The sequence below is a fragment of the Scyliorhinus canicula genome, chromosome 16 (genome assembly GCF_902713615.1).
Source record: "Scyliorhinus canicula chromosome 16, sScyCan1.1, whole genome shotgun sequence".
Classification (NCBI taxonomy): domain Eukaryota; kingdom Metazoa; phylum Chordata; class Chondrichthyes; order Carcharhiniformes; family Scyliorhinidae; genus Scyliorhinus; species Scyliorhinus canicula.
In genome coordinates this window covers 16,094,208-16,121,556 of record NC_052161.1, presented here as the reverse complement: position 1 = coordinate 16,121,556, position 27,349 = coordinate 16,094,208, and the positions used below count along the sequence as shown (strand labels likewise).

The following is a 27,349-nucleotide window of genomic DNA, read 5'->3' as shown; positions in this document are numbered from 1 at the left end:
AAGCCTCCTTATGACAATAAAGATTATTATGGTAGCAGTGGTTATGATCTGAAATTGTTGAACATCGTGTTGAGTCTGGAAGGCTGCAAATCGCCTATTTGAAAGATGAGGGTCTGTCCCACGAGCTTTTGTTGAGTTTCTCTTGGAACATTGTCGGAGGTAATTGTCGGAGTGTGGCGAAGAATTAAAATGGTAAGTGACTGAAAACCCAATGCCGTGCTTGTCGAATGAATGGTATTGCTCAGCAAAGCAATCGCCATGTCTGCGTTTCATCTCTGATCTTGGCAAGATTTATGTTTTATTGCGCTGTTTTCTCAGTTACCATCTTGGCTATACTGTTTTGATTCTGATTTTCTCCCTCCACAGGGCTGTTCAACCTTCGCGGCTCTGAGATACAATACAATCCAGTGTTCTTCGCCTTCGCAATCATTGGTCTAAACTCTATTCGGTAATTTGGGTGCAAAAAGCACCCTCAACTCAAGTTATCTAAAACGTTGTTGCATAATTAAAACATTTAATTTTTAGGTTTTATTTTTTTTTTTTTAAATAATTTTTATTGAAAGAGTTTTTCCATACAAACATTTACCCCTACTAATTTTTTAAATTATTTACAACACAATCCCTCTAGGCAAATGTCCCTCCCTCGCCCGCCCTCTCGCGCGCACCAGTCCTCCCCCCCCCCCCAGGCAACCTTAACAAACAAGGCAGCCTACAGTTTCAGACATGAGCAGCGAGCAGACTTGCCCGCGTTACAGTCGTGCATGTCCCCCCACGACCCTTGCTGCCCCCCCCCTCCCCCTCCCCCCCCTCCCTCCCCCCCCCCTCCCCTCCCCCCCCCCCCCTCCCTCCCCCCCCCCCCCCCCCCCCCCCCTCTCCCGGGTTGCTGCTGCCACGACCCCGAACGTCTACCTCTGATCTAAAAAGTCAAGGAAAGGTTGCCACCGCCTGGAGAATCCCTGTACCGACCCTCTCAGGGCAAATTTGATCCTTTCTAGCTGAATATAGCTAGCCATATCGTTAATCCAAGTTTCAACGCTTGGAGGCCTCGCGTCCTTCCATTGAATTAATATCCTTCGTCGAGCCACTAGGGACGCAAAGGCCAGTATTCCGGCCTCCCTAGCCTCCTGTACCCCCGGTTCTACCCCGACCCCAAAGATCGCAAGCCCCCATCCTGGTTTGACCCTGGACCCCACCACCTTCGACACCGTCCTTGCCACCCCCTTCCAGAACCCTTCCAGCACCGGACATGCCCAGAACATATGCACATGGTTCGCTGGGCTTCCCAGACATCTGACACACCTGTCCTCACCCCCAAAGAACCGGCTCATCCTTGTCCCCGTCATGTGAGCTCTATGCAGCACCTTAAATTGAATGAGGCTCAGCCTCGCACACGAGGAGGAAGAATTGACCTTCTCCAGTGCATCCGCCCACGTCCCGTCTTCTATCTGCTCTCCCAGCTCCCCTTCCCACTTGGCTTTCAGCTCCTCCCCTGATGCTTCTTCCGCCTCCTGCATTATCTTGTAGATGTCTGATATCTTCCCCCCTCCGACCCAGACCCCCGAGAGCACCCTATCACTCGCCCCCTTACTGGGGAGCAGGGGAAACCCCTCCACCTGCCGCCTAGCAAATGCCTTCACTTGTAAATACCTGAACATGTTTCCCGGGGGGAGCTCAAACTTCTCCTCCAGCCCTCCCAGGCTCGCAAACCTCCCCTCTATAAACAGGTCCTTCAGCTGCCGTATGCCCACCCTGTACCAGCTCTGAAATCCCCCGTCGATGTTCCCCGGGATGAATCTATGGTTCCCTCTTATTGGCGCCGCCAACAGACCTCCCATTTCCCCCCTATGTCGCCTCCACTGCCCCCATATCTTGAGGGTGGCCGCCACCACCGGGCTCGTGGTGTACCTCGTGGGGGGGAGCGGCCATGGTGCCGTTACTAGGGCCCCCAGGCTTGTGTTGCCACAGGACGCCCTCTCCATTAGTTTCCAAGCTGCCCCCTCCCCTTCCATCATCCACTTGCGCACCATTGACACATTTGCCGCCCAGTAGTACCCCGAAAGATTGGGTAGTGCCAGCCCTCCACTGTCCCTACTCCGCTCCAAAAAGACCCTCCTCACCCTTGGGGTGCCATGCGCCCACACGTAGCTCATGATGCTACTCGTCACCTTTTTGAAGAAGGCCCTAGTGAGGAAGATGGGCAAGCACTGAAATAAAAACAAGAACCTTGGGAGGACCGTCATTTTGATTGACTGCACCCTCCCCGCCAGCGACAACGGTACCATGTCCCACCTCTTAAATTCCTCCTCCATCTGTTCCACCAGCCTGGAAAAGTTCAACTTGTGGAGGGTCCCCCAGTTCCTTGCCACCTGCACCCCTAAGTACCTAAAGCTCTTTCCTGCTCGCTTGAAGGGGAGTCTCCCAATACCCTCTCCCTGGTCCCCCGGGTGTATCACAAAAACCTCGCTTTTGCCCAAATTTAGTTTGTACCCCGAAAAGTCCCCAAACTCTGCTAATAGTTCCATTATCTCCGGCATTCCCCCTTCTGGGTCTGCCACGTACAGCAGTAGATCATCCGCATACAGCGATACTCGATGTTCCTCCCCTCCCCTAGTCAGTCCTCTCCACCCCCCTGAACCCCTCAGTGCCATCGCCAACGGTTCAATCGCCAGTGCGAAAAGTAGGGGGGATAGAGGACATCCCTGCCTAGTCCCTCGGTGGAGCCCGAAATACTCCGACCTCCTCCCGTTTGTCACTACACTCGCCGTCGGGGCCGAGTAGAGCAACTTCACCCACTTAATAAACCCTTCCCCAAACCCAAACCGTTCCAACGTCTCCCACAGGTACTCCCACTCCACCCTATCGAATGCCTTCTCCGCGTCCAGCGCTACCACTATCTCAGCCTCCCCCTCCACTGCCGGCATCATAATTACATTCAGCAATCTCCGCACGTTCGTGTTGAGCTGCCGCCCCTTCACGAACCCCGTCTGGTCCTCATGGATTACCCCTGGGGGTTTTATTTTTTAATGTCACTTTTTCTAACGCTGTAACAAGTCTTGATTTTGAAGATTTATTAAATTTGCAGGTGACTGGCAGGAATTTAACAACTGTAGATTCATAAAGATGCAGAGAGACTGGAGAACCTGCGGTTGTTCTTGGAGCAAGGAGTAGAGTTAAAAAGAAAACACTGAATTTGGCATTTAAAATTATTAGAGGGGTTTGAGTCAGTGAATAGGGATAAACTGTTTCAACTTTCAGGAAGAGTTGCAGGCTCAGGTTTAACATAATTGGCACAAAGATCCGGGAGCAGCTGAGAATTATTAGGCGGGATTTTCCCATCGGGTGACTAAGTGCCGACGATGGCGTAAAAACGGGAGTGCTTTAATCCGGCGTTGGCGCCCGTTCCGAGACTCGATTTTCTGGGCCGCAGTGGGGTAGCAGGCCGCTCCAGCTGCCGACCCCGGTGTGAACCCGGCGCCGCGGGGTCCGCGCATGCGCAGTTGGCCCGGCGCCAACTAGCACATGCGCAGTGGCCTCCTTCCCCACGCCGGCCCTATGGCGCAGGGCAACAGGAGATGGCGCAGAGGAAAGGAGGCCCCTGACAGAGAGGCCAGCCCACTGATTGGTGGGCCTTGATCCCAGTTCTTCCCCCCCCCCCCACCCCACACACACACACACACGCCACTCCCGGACCCTTCAAGATAGAGGTCCCACCGGCACAGAGGATGTTAGAACGGCGCCGGCGGTACTCTGCTTTTTGTTGACGGCTACTCGGCTTGTCCGGACCGGAGGATCGGCGCGCCGGCCTGTGCCGGCCCAGGCCGGAGAGTCGGCACATACCCCTACCGGCGCCATGCCAACCACGACGGCCCCAGTGACACATCCGGGCAACGGTGCGGCATGGCACAATTCACGTGACCCGCCTGCGATTCTCCGACCCAGCTGGAGAATTCCGCCCATTGTTTCTACTCTTGACTTATTATGATCGGGGATGAGGCCTGAAAAGGTTGGAGTTTTTTTTGCTCCCCTTATATATATATATATATATATATATATATGGATGGGCAAATGTACTAAAATCCACTGGGATGGGGTGGAACTGGGAAAGTAATGCACTGGATGTTGCTTCCCATCTACCTTCCTATGTTTTTGGACATTGACATTGCAATGTTGCCCTTTAACACAAAGTATATCAAATCCACCGCCACACAAAAAAATAGTTAACATAGGGTAAAGTAATACACGTTTAATTGTTTTTAGGTATGTATTCGACTCATGTCAACTTCCTGTTATAATTTCAGAGTATACTTCCAATTTCAACGAGGTTGGACTTCTCCGCCTGTTGGGATTCTCTACCGGCAGGCAGCCCCCATGTTTCTCGGTGGCGTGGGGTGGCTTCATTGATAAACGGGAGAAGTAGTGAATCCCGTCGGCAGTGAATGGCACGCCACCGAGAAACAAGTGGCTGGGGACCGGAGAATCCAGTCCCATATTTTTACCTTGTATATTATCGTAGTAATTTTTAAAATGTTGGATCCCTACACATTTCCTTTCTCTGCATCTTTCCATCGTTATTTTCGCAAAGCTGCAAAAATCTGAGCAGAATTCTGATTGTGTCGGAGTGTTCTCAGGACTTTCCAGTGCCGTTTAGACAGCTGTACTGATGCAAAATTGCATTAGTTTCTGCTCAAAAGCTTTTTGTTATTAGAATAACTAGGGAACAACCTCGGGAGCAAAAGGAAATTGTTAATCGACATTATTAAACGGGCTGAGAGGGGGAGAGTAATGACTGAAAGATCCCTCATTGCACCTACATTGCAGTTTTTGTTTTTGGTTCTATAAACGGAAGAAGGCTCTTTCTTGTAATCAAATTCCAAAGTTTCCAAGAAAGAGTTGAATTTTGTAGCAAACTGTAATTATCTCACTGTTTTATGTTGACAGAAAATAACAATTCTTAATTATTAACAGCTATCAGACATAGGAGCAGATAGAGAGAGGGTGTTTCCTCATGTAATTTGTTTTTTTCTTGAATGAGTTGAAAAGTCTGTGCAAATTTGTCGCATTGTAATTGTATCCTCCCACCAGAACCTCCACTGAAGTGGGATGTAGTAATTCTATCATGTCCATTTTAGGTCAGGGTGTTTCTTTTCTAAATATGGACTCTAGTTCACCATAGAAAAATTTGGCAAGAAAGGTATACAGATGTTAAGATTGCCACTTTTAGTTCAGTGTAAGCAACTAAAATATTGTTATTTTAATATCTAGTAACCCCTATTATGATCCAAGACTAGACCTCAACAGTGGCTAGGATACTGAACCAAACCCCAATATTTTAATTTATTTTCTAAGACTGTGCGGAATCATTTGCTCCAGGAGTGATTGACGCAAAAATAGGGATACAGTATTTTTTTTTAAACAAAATATTGTTTTTAACACAGTATTAAAATATTTAACCTCACACCCGTAAATAGCTTACAATTGCCCCATAAACAATACAACTAAATCCAGTGAACACAATAGGCTTAATTACTATCTCTATTCCCAGTTAAATAACAAGAAAGAGGAAAAACATACAGCTCTCAGTCCATCCTACATCCCAATGGCACAGAGTAATACTTGCTTTCCAGAACAGATTTGGCTCCTGTTGAAACCGCTGCAGACTCTGGCTGAATGTCTTCAAAAAGCTGCTTCGGATGGTTTGTTCCAGCTTCCCTCTTGTCCTCTGACAAGTCCGCACTGCTTTAAACACTATTGATCTTTTGTACTTTCTTACTGTGAGAGCCAGAGACATTACTTGTGGATTCAGGGTTAGCCAGATCAGAACTCAACAAAGTGCATTAACCAAGGCTTTTCACCTCTGGCTCCAAAAAACTTTCTGGTTTTGCAAAACCAGATTATTTTAAAAACATGACTACTGCAGTCAAACACATGCAAACTCAGGCTTTTAACCCTTAAATTTCCAAATGTTTATGATCCAATATATCTAAATTAATTGAAGCAAGCAGGCAACTTTTCCAATGTTCTCCTTGTTCAGGCATCCACTTGATTGCAGTTCCCTCATGGATTGAAACCACTTATTAGCCTTGGCATCCACCTAGAATAGCTTTTTCAATGTTTCTTTAATAAGGTCACGGGGAGTCCACACCGAGTAACAATAAAGAACTTTGGTTTCTTTACAGTTACGTTATGTACAACTCCTGGTAGATCCATACCGGATCTCTCCACGGTCAGTGCCTTACTGACTGACCTTTTATCCGAAGTTGAATTAAGTTCCCCGCCCCTCAGCGGGGAGCTCATACTCCCCATGGGGAAAATAATCATTCCCACCCCGTAGGTCTGGTGCGGGATATGACAGTCTTGTCCTGTTAAATTTTACACCATCCTGTTTTCAGCCATTACATCGCCAGTTCAATGTCAATAATCTTCTTGGTTCATTTTGTTTCCAAATTGCAGACTGGTTTGTTGCAGTTTATGCGTTCATTCTTCCACGTAGGTGTACATTGCTGAGTAGGTGATGTGTAAGTGGCTCTGGCAAGATCTGCAGGTTAGGTGGAGTGGCCATGATCAATACGCGGAGTTACAGGGATAGGGGAGAGGAGTTGGCCGAGGTAAGGGTGCTCTTTTGGAGGGTCGTTGCAGACTCGATGGACTGAATGGCCTCCTTCTGCACTGTAGGGATTCTATGGAATCCAGGTGCGATGCAAGTTTAACATGACTTCTCTGCTTTTCAATCCTGTCCCTCTATAAATAAACCCCATTGCTGTATATGCCTTTTTTTTGTGGCCTAATTAACTAGCACCGCTTAGTTTAGATTGGGGGAAATGGCAAGCTGGCTCAAGCATTTGCAACACTAAATCCAGCTGGCTTATCTCAGAGGCAGACTTGCTAACCCAATTTCTTTTTTTTTCTTATCTACAGGTTCTGCTGCAGGGATAGGAGGGCTGGATTTACTTGTGTAAATGCACAGGGCTTACTCTCTTGACACCAGCTGCAAAATGAGCCTTTAGCCTCATTTGTCTTCCCCGTAACTCTATTAGGTCTAAGCACGTTAAATGTTCCCAGTAAATTGGACGTATTAATAGGATGCCACTGATTTCACTGCTTGCCACCCACACGGTCACAGGCGATTGTTTTATTTCCAGTGCCTTTGCCGTAGCAGCCCCACATTTCATCTGAGAGGGAGAGTAAGTGTGGGAGGTTCAAGCATTTTAACCAAGCTGGTGTCGTGGTGCTGGGCTTGGAGATACCTGGAAACAAATGAGATGGTAGCACAGTGGTAATGATACTGGGCTGTATGTAACCACAATCTGCAACCTCACGACCCGGCATATCTCCCACCTTACCATTACCACCAAACTGGTGGATCAACCCTGGCTCGATGGAAGAGTGCAGAAGAGCATGTCTGGCTCAACACCAGGCATACTTAAAAATGAGTTGTCAGCCTGGTGAAGTTACAACACAGAACTACTTACCTGTCAGTAAAAGCAGTGAGTAATAGACAGAGCAAAGCGATCCCACAACCAAAGGATCAGAGCTGAGCTCTTGCAGTCCAGTCGTATCCACCCATGTATGGTGGTTGGACAATTAAACAATTCACTGGAGGAGGAGGAGGCTCCACAAATATCCCCATCCGCAATGGCCCCTCCAGCACATCAGTGCAAAAGATACGGCTTAGGTATTTGCAGCCAGGAGTGTCAAATCAATGATCCATGTCTGCTTCCTCCTGAACATTCACTTGCTCCACTACTAATGCACAATAGCAGCAGTGTGTACCATCTCCAAGATGCGCTGCAGCAACGGACCAAGGCTTCATAGATAGATAGAACAGTACAGCACAGAACAGGCCCTTCGGCCCTCAATGTTGTGCCGAGCCATGATCACCCTACTCAAACCTACGTATCCACCCTATACCCGTAACCCAACAACCCCCCCCCCTTAACCTTACTTTTATTAGGACACTACGGGCAATTTAGCATGGCCAATCCACCTAACCAGCACATCTTTGGACTGTGGGAGGAAACCGGAGCACCCGGAGGAAACCCACGCACACAGGGGGAGGACGTGCAGACTCCACACAGACAGTGACCCAGCCGGGAATCGACTCTGGAGCTGTGAAGCATTTATGCTAACCACCATGCTACCCTGCTGCTATTCAATTGCAGTTTCCCCTGTGACCTCTACCATCTAGACGGACAAAGACAGCGGCTTCATGGGAACGCCACCACCTGCAAGTCCCCCTCCAACCCACACTGCATCCTGACTTGGAACTATATTGCCCTTCCTTCAGTTGTGCTGGGTCAAAACCCTGGAACTTCCTTCCTAAAAGCACTATTGGTGTTCCTCCGACACCAGGACTACAGTGGCTGAAGAAGGCACCTCACCACAACTTCCTTGAGGGCAATTAGGAATGGGCAATAAGTGTGGCCTTGCCAGCAATGTCCCATCCCACGTACGCGTTTTTATAAAATATCAGATTGTCAAATATTTTCCCTGTATTTTGTTTTTATTTTTCTATGGTTAAGAATCCAGCTTTTATGGGACTACAAGAATGCAGTGCAGGGAAAGCGTGACGGGTCTTCAGTGCGAAAGAGTTGTGTTTATTTCAAATGAGCATATCTTTACAATAAAAACCAATGCCACAAAATTCTCTGGAGGCTAGTTGCTAACGACAACATGTTTTGTTTTGTATCTCTCTACCGCAGACTGTTCATCAACGAGACGCACATGGAAGACCCTGTTGTGCGAGAGCACTTGCAGCTTGACTGTGACACAGCAGCCAGTTTCAAAATACAAGTACTCCCGTATGAATCTGTTCTGTCTGAACTGCAGACTATTTGTTCCAATATGACTGCGAAGGAAAAAGTGTGGATCAGCAGCAAAGCCAGCCATGCTCTGTGTGAAGCAATCCCGAAGGTCTGTTGAGAGGCAGTACTGCCATCTAATAATTTGTCAAAACAGAAAAAAATCTTTTGAACTCGGAATCAAGGCTGCAGCCTGCAGTTCTATTGGTAAAACAGGTCCGCGAAGAGTTCTGTATGTGTGTGAAAATAGAATGAAAATTGCGGGGGGGGGGAGCAGCAATTGTATTGAGAACGAAAAGCAGCAGAATAAGAATCTCTGGGGTGGTTTGCTGACTCTCCGTGATTCTTGGTCCAGCCTGCACTGGACCACTTCACAGGCAAAGTGTTGCTATTTCTTGACTTGGCTGCCAGGAATTCCAAAGGAGCGCGCCACCTCAGCGAACTGGGACAATTAGGTCAGACGATCGCCATCCCCAGAGTGTGGGCACTGCAGCACACTGTTACAACTGGAGAAGAACATGGGGTAGTGGTGATGGACAGCCAAGGGAAGTTAAACTGGAAAAATAGCATACAAATACTGTTTAGCTGTTGATGGATGTTAACCGCGAACACCCATGATCTAAGGGTGTATTTTTGTTTGCGGGTCGATAGCTGCAGTTTGGGTGCAGTCAGGCCGAATGTTGCAGACGTGGGCCTGGCTGCGGCCTGAAATTCTTCAACAATACTGAGCGGAAGAAATGCCTGTTCGCGTCCTCGACACACACCCTCCCGACTGACATGAAATTAAAAATAACCTGGAGAATTAATAGGGGAAATTCCTTGCTCTCGCAAGATTCAGGTTGAGGTCAAAGCCCTCGGATGTACACCACCTGCTGATGAATGCGCAGGGTGTTTGATTGCTGTCTCTGGGAAATATCACCGATTCACTCTAGAGACCAGGTTGGGCTGTGAGGTTGGGCTATGACTCAATTTACACTGAGTTTAGAGAAGGAAGGAAGAGGAATGTGCCTGGCACCTGCCAGCACTAAAGATGCAATGTCAATTTGACTGCCTGCAATTTGCTGTGCTCGATCAGTTCCGGATAATGTAACTTGTTAAATGGGAACTTTTCAGAGGCTGTGGTTTGTGATGCCGGCAGACTTTAGGCTTTTGTTTACAAACCTGTGAAAAGGATTGAATCCTCAGAAATGCTTGCAGACTCCTCTTCCTTTCCCTACCTGGTTCATTTTCCCATTTTTAGATGCTGATTGATCAAGACCTTTCCACCTTTTTTTCTCTGCATGTATTTGATGTTTCCAACATCTAGGATGCTTACATTTCCCCCCACCTTCCCGTACCAGCCTCCCCGAACAGGCGCCGGAATGTGGCGACTAGGGGCTTTTCACAGTAACTTCATTTGAAACCTACTTGTGACAATAAATGAAAATGAAAATTGAAAATGAAAATCGCTTATTGTCACGAGTAGGCTTCAATGAAGTTACTGTGAAAAGCCCCTAGTCGCCACATTCCGGCGCCTGTCCGGGGAGGCTGGTACGGGAATCGAACCGTGCTGCTGGCCTGCTTGGTCTGCTTTAAAAGCCAGCGATTTAGCCCAATGAGCTAAACCAGCCCCTAGCGATTTTCATTTCATTTTCACTATACCCTTGTGCCTTGATGGCCGTGGTTTCAATTTTGTTCATTGCAGTCGAAGGCTGGAATCAGTTTTTAAAAAAAAAATAATAATAATAATCACTTATTGCCACAAGTAGGCTTCAATGAAGTTACTGTGAAAAGCCCTGAGTCACCACATTCCGGCGCCTGTTCGGGGAGGCCGGTACGGCAATTGAACCTGCGCTGCTGGCCTTGTTCTGCATTACAAGCCAGTTGTTTAGCCCACTGTGCTAAACCAGCCCCTAGGTTGGTGTGTTTACTACAACGCTCACTTGCGTTCATGTGAAATGCATCTAAATTTGGGCGTTTCTGGAGATGACCATGTGCTGATCGATGGGGAGTTGATAAACCCGGGTTTTGGCAGGCACATCAATGTGACATCATGTTGCTATTACTGCTCAGTTACAGCAGAGGTTTCTTCGGCGAGCCAGAGCCTATTTTACCTTTTGACAGTCTTTGATTTACGACTGTTATAACATCACTTTCCGGACCTTGTCAAATTTCAAAATCAGCAATACAACGGGAATGCTCAGTGGATTAGTCAGTAACTGAAGGAGATTAGATCCAACCTCCTGGGCATTTCCCATTTTATCTGTTTGCAGCTCCTTTTCCATCTTTTGCTGTCTGCTTTTGAAACTTTATTGAAGAGGCATGCAGAGCTGGCCTAAGAATTGTAGAAAATCATCCCAAGTGTGCGAATTGTGTTCGCACCGTCCCCCCCCCGGCTTTCTGCGACTCTTGCCATTGCGACACACATCGTAGCTTGGCCATATTATCAAATGCAAACTGTTAGCCTCTTTATGCCCTTTGAGATGGGATCAACAATACAATCATTAAATTGTGCAGCTTGCTTTTGCTCTTATTTGTATCGGTATGGAAGGTGACCCAGATCACCTGAACCAAGGTGTCACTCCATGCTAGTTGAAATTAGAGTAAGAGGCGGCTGTGAGCAAAAATAAGTTTATTTGCTTTGATCTTAATAGATGCTGAGACTGCAGACTGTTTACACCCCCATCTGCATTGCAAAAGCTCTGAAGAATGCAGCAGAAGTCAAAGGGATGAGACGAGCTCATGTGAGTGATAAGTGAACTTAGTTTAAAGTTTAATTTTGGTGTAGTGATGTTGGCGCTCATCTCGTTTTAGTCACTCTGTACAGCCGGAGACGATGTTTAAATCTGCATTTCTTAACGCTACTTACTGTAACTGGTTTATCTAGCCATTAATCACATTGTTGTCTATGAGATCTTGGATGTGCCCAGGGTGGTGTTTATCTTGCTTCCTACATTAAAGCAGTGACGACACATCAAAAAAAAAGCTGTTGTTGTTTGTGGAGCACTTGGGGATATCTGGGACCCTGAAATGCAGGGTTAACATGCAAGATTGATCATTTTTCATTGAAAATTGAAATTGACCTTTGACCAATTAGTAACAAAGCTTTCAGATGCTGCTTTAAAACCCCCGAATGGAGTGATTTCAGCTCTTCCTCCACTTTTCATCTTTTTCTTCGACGCTGCGAAGCACCGTGTCCTTTTTCTTACACAAAAGTCCTGCAATTGTTACCTGCTTCAGGATCAGGTTGTGGCGACGGGAGCTGACATGTCAGATTTTACACAGACGGAGCTTCATGGGGTTGCTCCACCCTGTCTCGCGAAATAAACTGTAATTTGAGGAAAAATAGCGACCAGCAAGCTGGCACAGAAGAAATGATTGGGAATGAACTGATTTTATTTTTTTGCTTCTAAATGTTAGATTAAAGATGCTGTGGCACTCTGTGAGTTGTTTGCCTGGCTTGAGAAGGAGGTAAGAAAGTTTCTCATTGTTCGTCTCGGCATCAGTGTTAACTCTTGGATAGATCCGCAGGGTCCTCCGCTGTCTTAGTCACTCAGCAGATCTCCTGCACCATCACGAGACATCATGAATGTGTCCCATGCATACTAAACCATGCACAGAATGTACTATGTAATACGGGAGGGTGGGGTCGGTCAACACAGTTGGCTGGACCGTTGCTTCGCGATGGAGAGCAAAGATATTCATGAAGGCTCAACCTTGCCCCTGATCTGGGGTGTGGTGACCCTCAGGTTAAATCGCCATAGTCAGCTCTGCCTCAAGGGGTAGTGCAGCCTCCGGTCCTCTGGGACTGAGGCAACATTTACGTTTGCTAAATGACTAATAAAACACACCACTTGGACTGAGTTTGCTTTGCAATTTTAATTATTTCTGAGGTACTTACTGAAATGACTCACTGAAATTGCAATGTTGCAGGTTCCAAAAGGCAACATAACTGAACTGGATGCTTCAGACAAAGCAGCTGAATTCCGCAGGTAGGTCATAATGCTGCAGCCTGTGTGACACATGTTTCGCTGTAAGTTAATTGTTTTACAGAAGCCCAAATGTCATCTGTTCTTGTTTTACTGGTTAGAAGCATTGGGGAATAATTTTGTTAATCATAGAATTTGCAGCGCAGAAGGAGGCCATTCGGCCCAACGAAGCTGCACCGGCTCTTACAAAGAGCGCCCTACTCAAGCCCGTGTCTTTACCCTAGCCCTGTAACCCAGTAACCCCCACTTAACCTTTTTGGACACTAAGGGCAATTTATCGTGGCCAATCCACCTAACCCGCACATCTTTGGACTGTGGGAGGATGTTAGGATCTTGTAGTCTGCATGCTGATTTCACCATTGCTGATTTGAAGGTTGACTGTGCTTGATCATGGAATGCGATTTTGAATTGAAACAGAGCAGCTTACAGTGCAGAGCAAGGCCATCGACCCCATTGTGCCCATGCCGGCTAAGAAAGAGCTAACAAGCCTAATCCTACCGTCTAGCATGGTCCTCTAGGATACGGCATTTCCAAGTGTATATCCAAGTACCTTTTAAATGTAAAGTCAGTTTCGGCTTCTGCAACTCTTCACATGATGAGTTCCAGCACTACATAACCCTCCGAATTAAAAACAATTCTCCTCAATCCCTGCCACTTACTGTTAATCAGTGCCCCGGTTATTGATCCCTATGCTAAAAGAAATAAGTCCTTCCTGCCCATTTCATCCAGACCCCTCATAATTTTGTACATCTCAATTAAATCTCTCCTCGGCGTCCTCTGTAACAAAGAAATCAACCCCAGTCTACACAAACTTTCCTCATGGCTAAAATTCTCAAACTTTATCAGAAACTCTAAAATGTTTTTAAACAATAAAATGTGATCTTTGCTGAAAGAACATTTGAAACAGAATTTCAGCATCTAAAAACCAATTGCAATTATTAATGGACAGAATGTGATTCTCAAGGTGCCAGTAAATAACCTCGCAAATCTCTGGTAATAAAAATTTAATGTGACTTAATTGGTCGTCCTAAATCAGTGGCCTTGGTAATCGGCCAGTGTATATTTCAAAGACCTCCTAAAGGATGTGGCTCTTCATCTCTGCAAACTAATGCAGCTGGCATCTGTTTGCTCTTATAACATATTTGCCACTACGCCCTTTTTTCATCTTGTGAAACTGGTGGTTTGGATAGGGTTGTCCTCGATATCTTTCCCACTTTAAGTCAGAACATCAAGATGTTGGTAACTTGAGATCCATGTGGCGCTAAATTCTGCAAGTGAAGATCCGTGGTGAAGATCAGATGAGTGGGCCTTCTGTTATTGAGAGAGAAAGAACTTACATTTATATAGCGTCGTTCATAACCTCAGGGCAACCCAAAGTGCTTGACAACCAATCAAGTACATTTGATCAAAGCAAATGACTGTGGATGCTGGAATCTGATTCTCTTTCAAGTACATTTGATGTACAGCTGCTGTTGTAATGTAGGAAACTCTGCAGCCAAGCTGTGCATAGTAAGACCCTGTATAAAATCTGATTATGACCAGTTAATCTGTTTAGTGATGCTGGTTGAGGATAAACATTAGCTAGGACATTGGGAAGCACAGCCCTGCAATTCATTAAAATAGTGCCATCCACCTACTACTATCGTCCTGCAGTCTTCTGCCCTCTCAAAAGACTGTCCCAAGTTGAGATACAATATCATGGACGCCCAACCACTTGTACTGTTGCCTATTTATAGCTTGTAAATCCACCGTAGCACAGTGGTTAGCACGGTTGCTTCACCGTGCCAGAGACCGCCATTCGATTCCCAGCTTGGGTCACTGTGCGGAGTCTTCACGTTCTCCTTGTTGATCATTTTGATCCCAACAGCGTCGCCAATACTGTTACTAATATTAATGATATTGCTGGTGAACCACAAGCCTTCCCTTTTATCGATCAAATGACCACACAACCAGTTAGTTCGTTCAAAAGGTGGTTTAATTACGTACACAAGAGTTGTGTCAACATGCAAACACAATATCTCCTACGAGTTAAGCTACACCTATCAGCTACAATAACCTATACTTAACTTCAGGGTGACCGGCACTGTGCAAATGGATAAGGCCTTTATCGGGATTTCACTTGGTTGGTTCGAAGAAAGTGGCTCTGTCTCTGCTGAGCTCATCCGTCAGGTACCGATCGTTGGTCTCGAACTTGGCTGACTGTTCCTGCTACAGTTGGGTTGGCACAGGCTGGATCCAAAAGAGACAGAACGCATGGCTGTGCTCTCTTTTATCCTTCTGGGATTTTGCGCTCTTTGGGGTGGTCGTTAACCTTGGACTCAATAGTTTGACAGGGCTCTGATCACTGTCTTTGATTTCGGCCAATAAAGGGTGGCTGGTGGCTGGGCGGGTCCTTAGCGGCCATTGACCTTGGCAGTTGGGCTCTCTGAGTAAAGGGAGTGGCGCCGATCAGTCTGTGGCTGTACCGGTTTCTTGATTGGAGCTCTATTGTCCTGGGAAAATGGGCCATTAAAATGCAAACCAACGAGGAGTATCGATCAGGTCTAGTTACCCGTGTTTCAAATACACATAGGCTCTGTCTCTGAGTCCTGAGTTGGCCATAACTCCCATAGTCCTTTGCGTGGCCATCTTAGATGGCTACACTGTCTGCATTGATTTCCTCCCACAAGTCCCGAAAGACGTGCTTGTTAGGTGAATTGGACATTCTGAATTCTCTCTCCATGTACCCAAGTAGGCGCTGGAATGTGGTGACTCGGGGACTTCATTGCAGTGTTATTGTAAGCCTACTTGTGACACTAATAAAGATTATTAGCTCTGGAGTATCTGCAACCAAAGTCTGATTTTAGTGATTCAGTGCTAAATACCCTGCTCGTCAGCATGAATATAGAATGATAGTTGGCAATGAGATGCAGAATGTTTTTCAGTGGTTTTAGTGATGCCCTATCCTGCAGCGTAAAATCAGTGAGATGCATAAAACAAGAATGAGATTGAATTTTGCTCATTTGTCATTTATGATTATTCGATTGCTCTGCAATACAAAGTACTATGGAACAAATAGGAAAAAGGCTTACACCTCCCATTCTCCATATGGAATTAAAGGTTGTCTCCACACTGCAGAGTGGCAAAATCGTAATCTTGTTCTTATTATTTTTACTACACACAACGCTCCATTGGGGTTAAAAATGTTAGCTGAATAGGTGGTTAAGTACAACTGAGGGTTGAGTTGCACTCCTCAAACCTTTATGGGTGACAGCGACCTGGAAGAATACCACCCGTCCATTGCTTGTCAAGGTAACTGCATGACCCAGAACAATTCTCATGTAGAGGGGTGAGTGTTAGAGGGGAATGAAATATATCATGCATTATAAATTAGGCCAGACTTCCCATTTACAGCTTACTCATAATTTGAAGCTACTTTGCGCCAATAATGAAATAATCCTTTATTAGTGTCACAAGGAGGCTAACACGAACACTGCAATGAAGTTACTGTGAAATTCCCCTAGTCGCCACACTGCGGTGCCTGTCCGGGTACATTGAGGGAGAATTCAGAATGTCCAAATCACCTAACAAGCACGTCTTTTGGGACTTGTGGGAGGAAACCGGGGCATAGAACATAGAACGATACAGCGCAGTACAGGCCCTTCGGCCCACGATGTTGCACCGACATGGGAAGTCAAAAACTAAAGGCCATCTAACCTACACTATGCCATTATCATCCATATGCTTATCGAATAAACTTTTAAATGCCCTCAATGTTGGCGAGTTCACTACTGTTGCAGGTAGGGCATTCCACGGCCTCACCACTCTTTGCGTAAAAAACCTACCTCTGACGTCTGTCCTATATCTATTACCCCTCAATTTAAGGCTATGTCCCCTCGTGCTAGCCACCTCCATCCGTGGGAGAAGGCTCTCACTGTCCACCCTATCTAACCCTCTGATCATTATGTATGCCTCTATTAAGTCACCTCTTTAGCTTCTTCTCTCTAACGAAAACAACCTCAAGTCGATCAGCCTTTCCTCATAAGATTTTCCCTCCATACCAGGCAACATCCTGGTAAATCTCCTCTGCACCCGTTCCAAAGCTTCCACGTCCTTCCTATAATGAGGCGACCAGAACTGTACGCAATACTCCAAATGCGGCCGTACCAGAGTTTTGTACAGCTGCAACATGACCTCATGGCTCCGGAACTCAATCCCTCTACCAATAAAGGCCAACACACCATAGACCTTCTTCACAACCCTATCAACCTGGGTGGCAACTTTCAGGGATCTATGTACATGGACACCGAGATCCCTCTGCTCATCCACACGGCTAAGAATTTTACCATTAGCCAAATATTCCGCATTCCTGTTATTCTTTCCAAAGTGAATCACCTCACACTTCTCTACATTAAACTCCATTTGCCACCTCTCAGCCCAGCTCTGCAGCTTATCTATGTCCCTCTGTAACCTGCAACATCCTTCCACACTGTCTACAACTCCACCGACTTTAGTGTCGTCTGCAAATTTACTCACCCAACTTTCTGTGCCCTCCTCTAGGTCATTTATAAAAATGACAAACAGCAACGGCCCCAGAACAGATCCTTGTGGTACGCCACTCGTAACTGAACTCCATTCTGAACATTTTCCATCAACCACCACCCTCTGTCTTCTTTCAACTAGCCAATTTCTGATCCACATCTCTAAATCACCCTCAATCCCCAGCCTCCGTATTTTCTGCAATAGACGACCGTGGGGAACCTTATCAAACGCTTTACTGAAATCCATATACACCACATCAACTGCTCTACCCTCGTCTACCTGTTCAGTCACCTTCTCAAATAACTCGATAAGGTTTGTGAGGCATGACCTACCCTTCACAAAACCATGCTGACTATCCCTAATCATATTATTCCTATCTAGATGATTATAAATCGTATCTCTTATAATCCTCTCCAAGACTTTACCCACAACAGACGTGAGGCCTATAGTTACCGGGGTTATCTCTGCTCCCCTTCTTGAACAAAGGGACCACATTTTCTATCCTCCAGTCCTCTGGCACTCTTCCTGTAGCCAATGATGACATAAAAATCAAAGCCAAAGGCTCAGCAATCTCTTCCCTGGCTTCCCAGAGAATCCTAGGATAAGTCCCATCAGGCCCCGGGGACTTATCTATTTTCACCTTGTCCAGAATTGCCAACACTTCTTCCCTATGCACCTCAATGCCATCTATTCTAATAGCCTTGGTCTCAGCATTCTCCTCCACAACATTATCTTTTTCCTGAGTGAATACTGACGAAAAGTATTCATTTAGTATCTCGCTTATCTCCTCAGCCTCCACACACAACTTCCCACCACTGTCCTTGACTGGCCCTACTCTTACCCTAGTCATTCTTTTATTCCTGACATACCTATAGAAAGCTTTTGGGTTTTCCTTGATCCTACCTGCCAAAGACTTCTCATGTCCCCTCCTTGCTCGTCTTAGCTCTCTCTTTAGATCCTTCCTCGCTTCCTTGTAACTATCAAGCGCCCCAACTGAAACTTCACGCCTCATCTTCACATAGGCCTCCTTCTTCCTCTTAACAAGAGATTCCACTTCTTTGGTAAACCACGGTTCCCTCGCTCGACCCCTTCCTCCCTGCCTGACTGGTACGTACTTATCAAGAACATGCAATAGCTGTTCCTTGAACAAGCTCCACATATCCAGTGTGCCCAACCCTTGCAGCCTACTTCTCCAACCTACACATCCTAAGTCATGTCTAATGGCATCATAATTGCCCTTCCCCCAGCTATAACTCTTGCCCTGCGGGGTATACTTATCCCTTTCCATCACTAACATAAAGGTCACCGAATTGTGGTCACTGTTTCCAAAGTGCTCACCTATCTCCAGATCTAACACCTGGCCTGGTTCATTACCCAAAACCAAATCCAATGTGGCCTCGCCTCTTGTTGGCCTGTCAACATATTGTGTCAGGAAACCCTCCTGCACACATTGTACAAAGAACGACCCATCTAATGTACTCGAACTATATCTTTTCCAGTCAATATTTGGAAAGTTAAAGTCTCCCATAACAACTACCCTGTTACTTTCGCTCTTTTCCAGAATCATCTTCGCCATCCTTTCCTCTACATCCCTAGAACTATTAGGTGGCCTATAGAAAACTCCCAACAGGGTGACCTCTCCTTTCCTGTTTCTAACCTCAGCCCATACTACCTCGGAAGAAGAGTCCCCATCTAGCATCCTTTCCGCCACCGTAATACTGTCCTTGACTAGCAGCGCCACACCTCCCCCACTTTTGCCCCCTTCTCTGAGCTTACTAAAACACCTAAACCCCGGAACCTGCAACAACCATTCCTGTCCCTGCTCTATCCATGTCTCTGAAATGGCCACAACATCGAAGTCCCAGGTACAACCCATGCTGACAGTTCCCCTACCTTATTTCGTATACTCCTGGCATTGAAGTAGACACACTTCAAACCACCTACCTGAACACTGGCACCCTCCTGCGAAGTCAAATCTGTGCTCCTGACCTCTATACTCTCAATCTCCCGTACCCCAAAACTATAATCCAGGTTCCCATGCCCCTGCTGAATTAGTTTAAACCCCCCCAAAGAGCACTAACAAATCTCCCCCCCAGGATATTGGTGCCCCTCAGGTTCAGATGTAGACCATCCTGTCTATAGAGGTCCCACCATCCCCAGAAAGAGCCCCAGTTATCCAGAAATCTGAATCCCTCCCGCCTGCACCATCCCTGTAGCCATGTGTTTAATTGCTCTCTCTCCCTATTCCTCATCTCACTATCACGTGGCACGGGCAACAACCCAGAGATAACAACTCTGTTTGTTCTCGCTCTGAGCTTCCATGCTAGCTCCCTAAAGGCCTGCCTGACATCCTTGTCCCCTTTCCTACCTATGTCATTAGTGCCAATGTGGACTACGACTTGGGGCTGCTCCCCCTCCCCCTTAAGGACCCGGAAAACACGATCCGAGACATCACGTACCCTTGCACCTGTGAGGCAACATACCAAACGTGAGTCTCTCTCAAGGCACCCAGAGGAAACCCGCGCAGACACGGGGAGAACGTGCAGACTCCGCACAGACAGTGACCCAAGCCGGGAATCGAACCCGGGTCCCTGGCGCTGTGAAGAAACAGTGCTAACCACTGTGCTACTGTGCCACCCAGATTATTCAATAATTTTGACACAACAGTGAAAATACCACGCACATTTTCTTAATGATTAAAATAAATCTCACCGTGTTGGTTCAGGGTAAAATTTAGTAATTGTGAAATTGGATGGTTCAACAAAATACCAGTTTGATGTTCGAAAGTGCTGGATTATTTTGAAGCTTCCAATGCATTTCGTATTGAGTTCTGCAGTTTAAGAATGCATTTCAAAATATGACCAGTTTTCACTGATGCCTCTGTGAATGTTTTGCAGCCAACAAGAGAAATTTGTGGACTTGAGCTTTTGCACCATCTCCAGCACAGGCCCCAACGCTGCAATAATTCACTACAGGTACAAATGTATGGATTGAACAGTCGTGATGTTGCATTGGTGACATTAATGCTGATTGGTTACAAATAATGTTTGAGGAAGTTTGGGACTCCGCGGCAGGGAGGCCTTTAGGTACACGCAGGTGCGGGACTTTGCAAGGAAGGTTTTCCCGAAATTCCCTGTGACACCTGTTTCCTCCATTGTTGGAGGGGGTGTTGTCGGTGATAGGGTTGGAAGAAGGGGGGTAATTGCGGCGATTTATGGGAAGATTTTGGAGGCAGATATGACGTCGCTGGAGGGGGTTAATTCCAAGTGGGAGGAGGAGCTGGGAGTAACATTGTTGGAGGGGTTGTGGTGTGAGGTGTTGCGGAGAGTAAATGCCTCAACCTCCTGTGAGAGACTGAGGTTGATACAGTTATATATGTTGCACAGAGTGCAGCTGATGAGGTTGAGGATGAGCCGGTTGTTTGAGGGGGCGGAGGTCTCTTGTGAGCAGTGTGGGAGAGGTCCCACCAACCATGTAACTATGTTCTGGTCCTGTCCAAAGTTGGAGAAATTTTGGGGGTCTTTTTTCAGCACGACGTTGGTGATCTTGCACTTGGATTTGGAGCCCTGGGGGCCTTTGTTACATTGTGGGACTTGCTGGGAGTTGCAGACGGGAGTGGGGGCAGACGTTTTAGCCTCCGCCTCTCACTTATTGCCCGCAGGTGGGCCCAGCTGGGGTGGAGTCATCCTCTCTACACGGTGCCTCAGCATGGCTTGAGGACCTGATGGAGTTCCTGTATTTGGAGAAGGTTAAGTTTATCTTGAGGGGGGTGATTGAGAGGTTCCACAAGAGATGGGTTCTGTTTATTCTTCACTTTAAAAGTTGGTTACTGTCAGCTGCTAGGGGGAGGGGGGGTTAACCCAATGTATAAAGATGAACAGCAATCAAAATTGAGATTCATTTTATAACCCTCTTGACTCTGAGGTATTAATGCCAATTATAACACTCTGGATCATTAAATTCAGGAGAATTAAACCAAATAAAGTTAGTATGCAGATGCGGCAACTGGAATGTTGTCATTAATTACAAGGGGAATGGAATATAAAGTTGTGACGTTTCGCTGCAGTTGTACAGGGCGTTGATGAGACCACATTTAGAGTGCTATGTACAGTTTTAATCTCCTTGTTTAGGAAAGGAATGTGTTTGAAGCAGTTCAGAGAAGACTCAATTGACTGATACCTGGGATAAGGAGGGCTGGGCGAGGGCAGGGGGGGTTTATCTTGCAAGGAAGGTTGGACAGACTGGGCCTGTATCCATTGGACTTCAGAAGATCGAGAAGTGATCTTGTTATTAAAAGATACAAGATCCTGAGGGGACTTGACTGGGTGGATGCGGAAAAGATGTTTTCCCCTTCGGGGACACAGTTTAAAAATAAGGGGGCCTCCCATTTCAGACGGAGATCAGAAGAAATCTTGAGGGTTGTGAATCTTTGAAACTATCTTCTCCAGACAGCAGAGGAGGCCGAGTCATGGGATATTTTTAAGGCAGAGGTAGCTAGACTTTTGACCAACAAAGGGGGTCAAGGTTTATGGGGGTAGGAGGGATGTGGAATTGAGACCACAATCGGATCAGCCGTTATCTTATTGAATCGTGGAGCAGGCTCGAGGGGCAGAATGGCCTACTCCTGATTCTAACTCGTAGTTGAGGCTTTCTAGGTCCGTATGGCTCATTCCCACACAATATACTGCTTTTAGCAACACAACTATACACTGCACTTCCTAAGGTATTATTGCATTTACAAACAAATAATTTGCAGTAATTAGACTTGAGCAAGGTTATTAAAGGATATGGAATGAATTGGAAATTCCGATTCAGTTTAGTAATGGTCTAATTGAATGCCAGAACAGGCTTGCAGGCTGTGTGCATGACCCCTGTACCTCTTGTGGGGGAAATCTGTATGCAATATAATAAATGCTTGAAGCTTATTTAAATTTCAGACTTCTTTTAATTTTTAGGCCCACCCCCCATACAAACAGAACTTTGTCAACGAATGAAATCTATCTTTTGGATTCTGGTGCCCAGTACAGGTAAGACATTGTAGTACATTCTGAGAGGTGGACTTTTCATAAAGCAGAAATTATCATGGGTGGGATCTGTGTGCAGGTGATTAGTTATTTCCGAGGGGAAAGGAGAGGCTTTTGTTTCTCGAGCACCGTCTCATGTCATTGACGATCCTCTCGGTGCTTCTCACAGATGACCTTTGCAATGCGCTCAGTAATTAAGTTAACTTATGCACAGCAGGATCCCACAGATATCAGTGAGGTGACTGACCGTATAATCTGTTTTGGCGAAGGGGGAGTGTTGAGCACTCGCTGCTTTTCTTTTAAAAAGTGCAGTGGGATTTTTAACATTCCCCTGCCCAGGCAGGCCGTGCCTTGATCTCAAAAGTGACATCGATGATTGTGAATCGTTCCTTTATGATTGCATGACAGTAACTTTGGGGGTTGTGTGCTGACGTCCTTGAGGGAGAGGCTCGAGCCTATAGATTTCATTTCGGTCATGGGTTCTTCCAATGGAAACTAAAGAAGACTGGGAGAGCAGGTGGCCACTTTCAGAAGAGTGGAGAATTGCACTGTTTCATCCTGCCCTTTGGTGGCCTTTCTGCGTCCATATTGACAGCACGTCTGGCTCCTCTCGCTCGATGACATTGTAGCCCTCGGAAAATGTCGATCTAAAATCCGACCATTGGGGTTAGGGAACCAACTTTAACAGTTCATATTTATGCAAAGGCTCCCCATTGCTTATTGATTGTGGAGCTCCACATTCAGTGGAAAGAACCTAACCTGTTTGAATGGAAAACAGGAGAATTGCACACTGATAACGTCAGTATGTAGATTCCACCACCGATTTAAAAAACTTGCAGTAGTTCAACATCAGAAAATTATCAACATTTAAGGATAATCTCCTTCGCTCTTTGAAAGAGAGTCAACCTTTGCATACAAGCTCTTTCTTGCTGTTACCAATCTCCCATTCCTCTTCTGATCTGGCATATTGTGGATGTGTTTTATTCTTCTGGACATTTAGCATGCCAGCTATTGTTTGGGGCTTTCCTGTTGTTTTGTCCTGTGACAGAATTCATGATAAGGCCCCAGAATGGGTTCTTCATGAAAAGGAATAATGTCCAAAGGGGTTTCACTCCTATTGCATGATGACAAGCCATGTATGGGGTCTGAAGGTTTGGGAGTGCTTGCGCCTCTGAGACAGAAGGACGTAGGTTTAAGCCCCACTCCAGAGACTTGAGATGTAATCCAGTACTGTGAGAATCTGCGCTGTCAGAGGTATCGGGCGCAATCTTCTGAAAAGGGAATAAAGTCCCCGAGCGAGCGCGTTTAGCTGCGTGTTTCCCAGCACTGCAGTATGGAGAAACACATGGCTGTTCAAAGTGACTCGCTTTGAATAAGGGGTCGAAATGGGGAACATGTGGCCGAGACCGCTCATAGTCCCATTTTTTACAATGAGGAGCTTCGCTCGCCGGAACTCCCCAGGGTAGCAAGTGATCGGGATGCCCCCCCCCCCCCCCCCCCGCCAAAGCCCAAACGCAACATGGACCACCCACACCCCTCCAACACCCATGGCAGGCACACCCAGCCCGATAGCACGCGAGCAAAAAGTGCCACCTTGGCAATACCAGCCTGGGACTCTGGAAGTGCCCCTGCCAACACTACCTGGGCACTTTGTCAGTGCCAGGTTGGCACCCAGGTGGCGCTGGCAGTGCTAGGCCGGCACCAGCAGTCCCAGGGCACCACCCTTCCCAAAGGGCATGCAGCTGGGGGCCTCCGATCCCCTTGGAAACCCCCATGAGTGCCGTTCCGTCTATTCTCCGTTTGTGGGGACCTGTACCAAATGGCGCTTGCCTGAGGTCCCCGAGGCAAAGGGATTGAATTCCAAAGCCTTACATACTTTGGGAAACTTAGGCAACGCTCTAATATGCGGATTTGCTACAGTGTGATCCCACCCATCGTGGGCAGGATCTCCCTTGCAACGTCTCGCGAGATTGTTTTGAACCTCACAAAGCTTTGTGAGCTGCGTGGATCCCGGGAGCGGGGTCTTCCGGCTTTCACCTGCCACGCTGTGCCGTGGCGAGATGCTTTTCCAGAGCAGCGTGGCCGGAGGATCGCGCCCAAGTCTTTTGGGTGATAAGTTAAACTGCGGCTCCATCTGCCCTCTTACGATGGATGCGATAGACCACGTAGCACTATTTTGAAACAAAACAGGGGAATCCTCCGAAACATCCTGGTTCACATTTATTTTCAACCAAAAGCATTAAAACAGATTTGATGGGTAATTTATATCATTGCTATGTGTGGGACCTTGTAACATGTTTCCTACATTACAGGATTTCCTTGTAAGTTATCTTGCGTTATGGGATGCGTTATGCGTTATCTAACATTATGGGATCTTGCGGCATTAGTGCAGCCGTCTTTACTTGTAAATGCATGTGACACATTTGTTCTTTGTTTAAGGATGTTTAGGTTGACGGTTCTTCATATAAGTGTAAGATGCTGTTTGTGTTTCAACTAGGGATGGAACAACAGATGTCACACGGACAATGCACTTTGGCACCCCTACTGAGTACGAGAAGGTATGTCACCTTGTTTGTGAGCACCAATGCACCTTGGACTGGTTAATTCAGTTGCTAAAGGTGCCAGATGTCAGGAAAGGGTTGGGTTGCTTTTCTCTTGAAAAGGGAAGATTGAATTTTTCTGTGAAGTAGACACGGAGTATTTCCACTTGGGAAGAAGAGCATAGGATGGTGTGATAAACCACTGTTACACCTGTATTAGGTGATGTAAGGTAGGACCTGTACTACAGGTTCGCCGGTAGCCCCTGCCTGCTGGCTCCGCCCAGTAGGAGGAGCATGTCCTCTATTCAGCAGCCATTTCGCCAGCTGCTGTGGGAGGCCACACATCACACTGCAATAAAGCCACAGTTGTATCCAACCTTAGTCTTTGTACAATTGATCGTGCATCGGATGGTCACCAGAAAAATCAATGATGGCATTCCAAAGGAAATTCCTTACTCCATGGTGAGAATGTGGAACTCGCTGCCAAAGGAAGCAGTTGAAGTGAATAGCATTTAAGGAAAAGGTAGATTAGCATTTGAGGAAGTAGGGAGGTGGCGGATATGCTGATGGTTAGATGAGGAGCAGTGATGCCAGCATAGACTGGTTATAGAATGACCTGTTTCTGTGCTGTATTCTCTATGCAACTTTACGTAATGTTATTTGGAACCTCAGTTGAGTGATAGTGTGTCTGCCCCGTGTTAAGGAGAGTTCCGAGTTAGCATTATACATTTTCTTGAGACTGAGTAAGTAGCCGTTCATAGAATCTCTACAGTGCAGACAAAGGCCATTCAGCCCATTGAGTCTGAACCGACCCTCTGAAAGAACTCCCTATCTAGGCCCACTCCCTATACATGTACCCCACAGCCCCACCTAACCAGCACATTCCTGGACATGATGGGGCAAGCTAGCATGGTCAATTCACCTAATCGGCACATCTTTGTGACTGTGGAAGGAAACCAGAGCACAAGGAGGAAACCTACGTAGACACGGGGAGACAGTGCAAACTCCACACAGACAGTCGCCCAAGGTCGGACTTGAACCCGTGTCCCTGGCGCTGTGAGGCAACAGTGCCTACCACTTTCTATGGAAGCATCAGATAGTAAGTTTCTTTATTACCATCAATAACATCTGGTTAACAAGTCACTTATTTGCATGTGTGGATCTCCACCAGTGAGTCAGTTGGTTTGTAAGGTTAGCAGAGGATTATCAGAGCTTGCACAGGTTTACATCTGTAGTGAAATGAAAAATGAAATGAAAATCGCTTATTGTCACAAGTAGGCTTCAAATTAAGTTACTGTGAAAAGCCCCTAGTCGCCACATTCCGGTGCCTGTTCAGGGAGGCTGGTACGGGAATTGAACCATGCTGCTGGCCTGCCTTGGTCTGCTTTAAAAGCCAACAATTTAGCCCAGTGTGCTAAACCAGCCCCTAGTGGGTGGCTAGCGTAAATGTAGGGGCTGTGATAGATTGCCACAAATATGTGTCCTGAGTTGACCAATAGTTAAGATCGTCTAGTTTATCACTGTCAAAGTTAGGCAGTCTCTTCGAAATCATTCTTGGTCTCTGGTATTGATGGATTCCTCTGGAGTTTTTGCAAGGTTTAGTTTTTGACCAGTTTTTGTGACTATCAATGTCTTGAGAGGATTGGTGACCGTCCTTGCAACAGTTTCATGAAAAAACAATATTCGGTCGATTCGGAGGATATTCTGAATCCCATATGTAATGTATTCAAATGTGATTATTTATTCAATAAAAAGCTCTCAGGTCTTCTAGCAACTGCAAAATATGTTTGTGTTGAAATATATTTCATCTGTTTTTATTTGTGCTTTCTGTTCTCCTCAGGAATGCTTCACTTATGTGCTGAAGGGGCATATCTGTTTGGGTTCAGCAATTTTCCCAAGTGGTACTAAAGGTAAGATAGTTTAGAATCATTTGGTTGTGCAGAACTTGAGTACAGCTGAAAAAAAGACATGATATCGAGGTTTTCCATCTTGCGCTCAAATCCCCAATGGGAATGAGAGAACAACAATTTGCACTGCATGAGAAGAGATTGCTGATTGGTTGGCAAGTGAACTCTGATTGGTGGAGGCAGTATCTAAACGTGTCCACATATTGCACCTTTCATAGTCATTCCCCGAATCACTGACCAGGACAATGCTTTGACCAATCGGAGTTGACCTGCCTGGTTTGAATTTGAACAAAGTTGGGAGGTTCCATGCTGCATTCTCCATGGCAACGCCTCTATCAAACAGTTCACTTGCCAACCAATCAGCATTCTTTGCTTTTATTCTTTTACGGATGTGGGCATTGTGGGCAAGGCCAGATGTGTTGCCCATCCCTAACAGCCCTTGAACTGAATGGCTTGCCAGGTCATTTCAGAGGGTACCAAAGAGTCAACCACATGCTGTGGATCTGGAGTCACATAGAGGCCAGACTGGGTTAGGATGGCAGATTTCCTTCCCTAAAGGACATTAGTGAAGCAGATGGGTTCTGTCATCGT

The 27,349-nt window shown here is 46.4% G+C and overlaps 1 protein-coding gene across 2 annotated transcripts in view; it reads left to right on the top strand.

The window, feature by feature from the left end:
• Positions 1 to 27,349, top strand: part of xpnpep1 (X-prolyl aminopeptidase (aminopeptidase P) 1, soluble) — an 86,795-nt gene that overhangs the window by 40,649 nt on the left and 18,797 nt on the right. For both annotated transcript variants that reach the window (XM_038821853.1, XM_038821852.1), the window contains 9 exons: positions 367 to 448; positions 8,700 to 8,910; positions 11,432 to 11,521; positions 12,198 to 12,248; positions 12,711 to 12,769; positions 20,185 to 20,262; positions 22,243 to 22,314; positions 24,809 to 24,869; positions 26,692 to 26,761. In XM_038821853.1, coding sequence (XP_038677781.1) covers positions 367 to 448; positions 8,700 to 8,910; positions 11,432 to 11,521; positions 12,198 to 12,248; positions 12,711 to 12,769; positions 20,185 to 20,262; positions 22,243 to 22,314; positions 24,809 to 24,869; positions 26,692 to 26,761 — 774 coding nt within the window. The remainder of the gene's footprint in view (positions 1 to 366; positions 449 to 8,699; positions 8,911 to 11,431; positions 11,522 to 12,197; positions 12,249 to 12,710; positions 12,770 to 20,184; positions 20,263 to 22,242; positions 22,315 to 24,808; positions 24,870 to 26,691; positions 26,762 to 27,349) is intronic.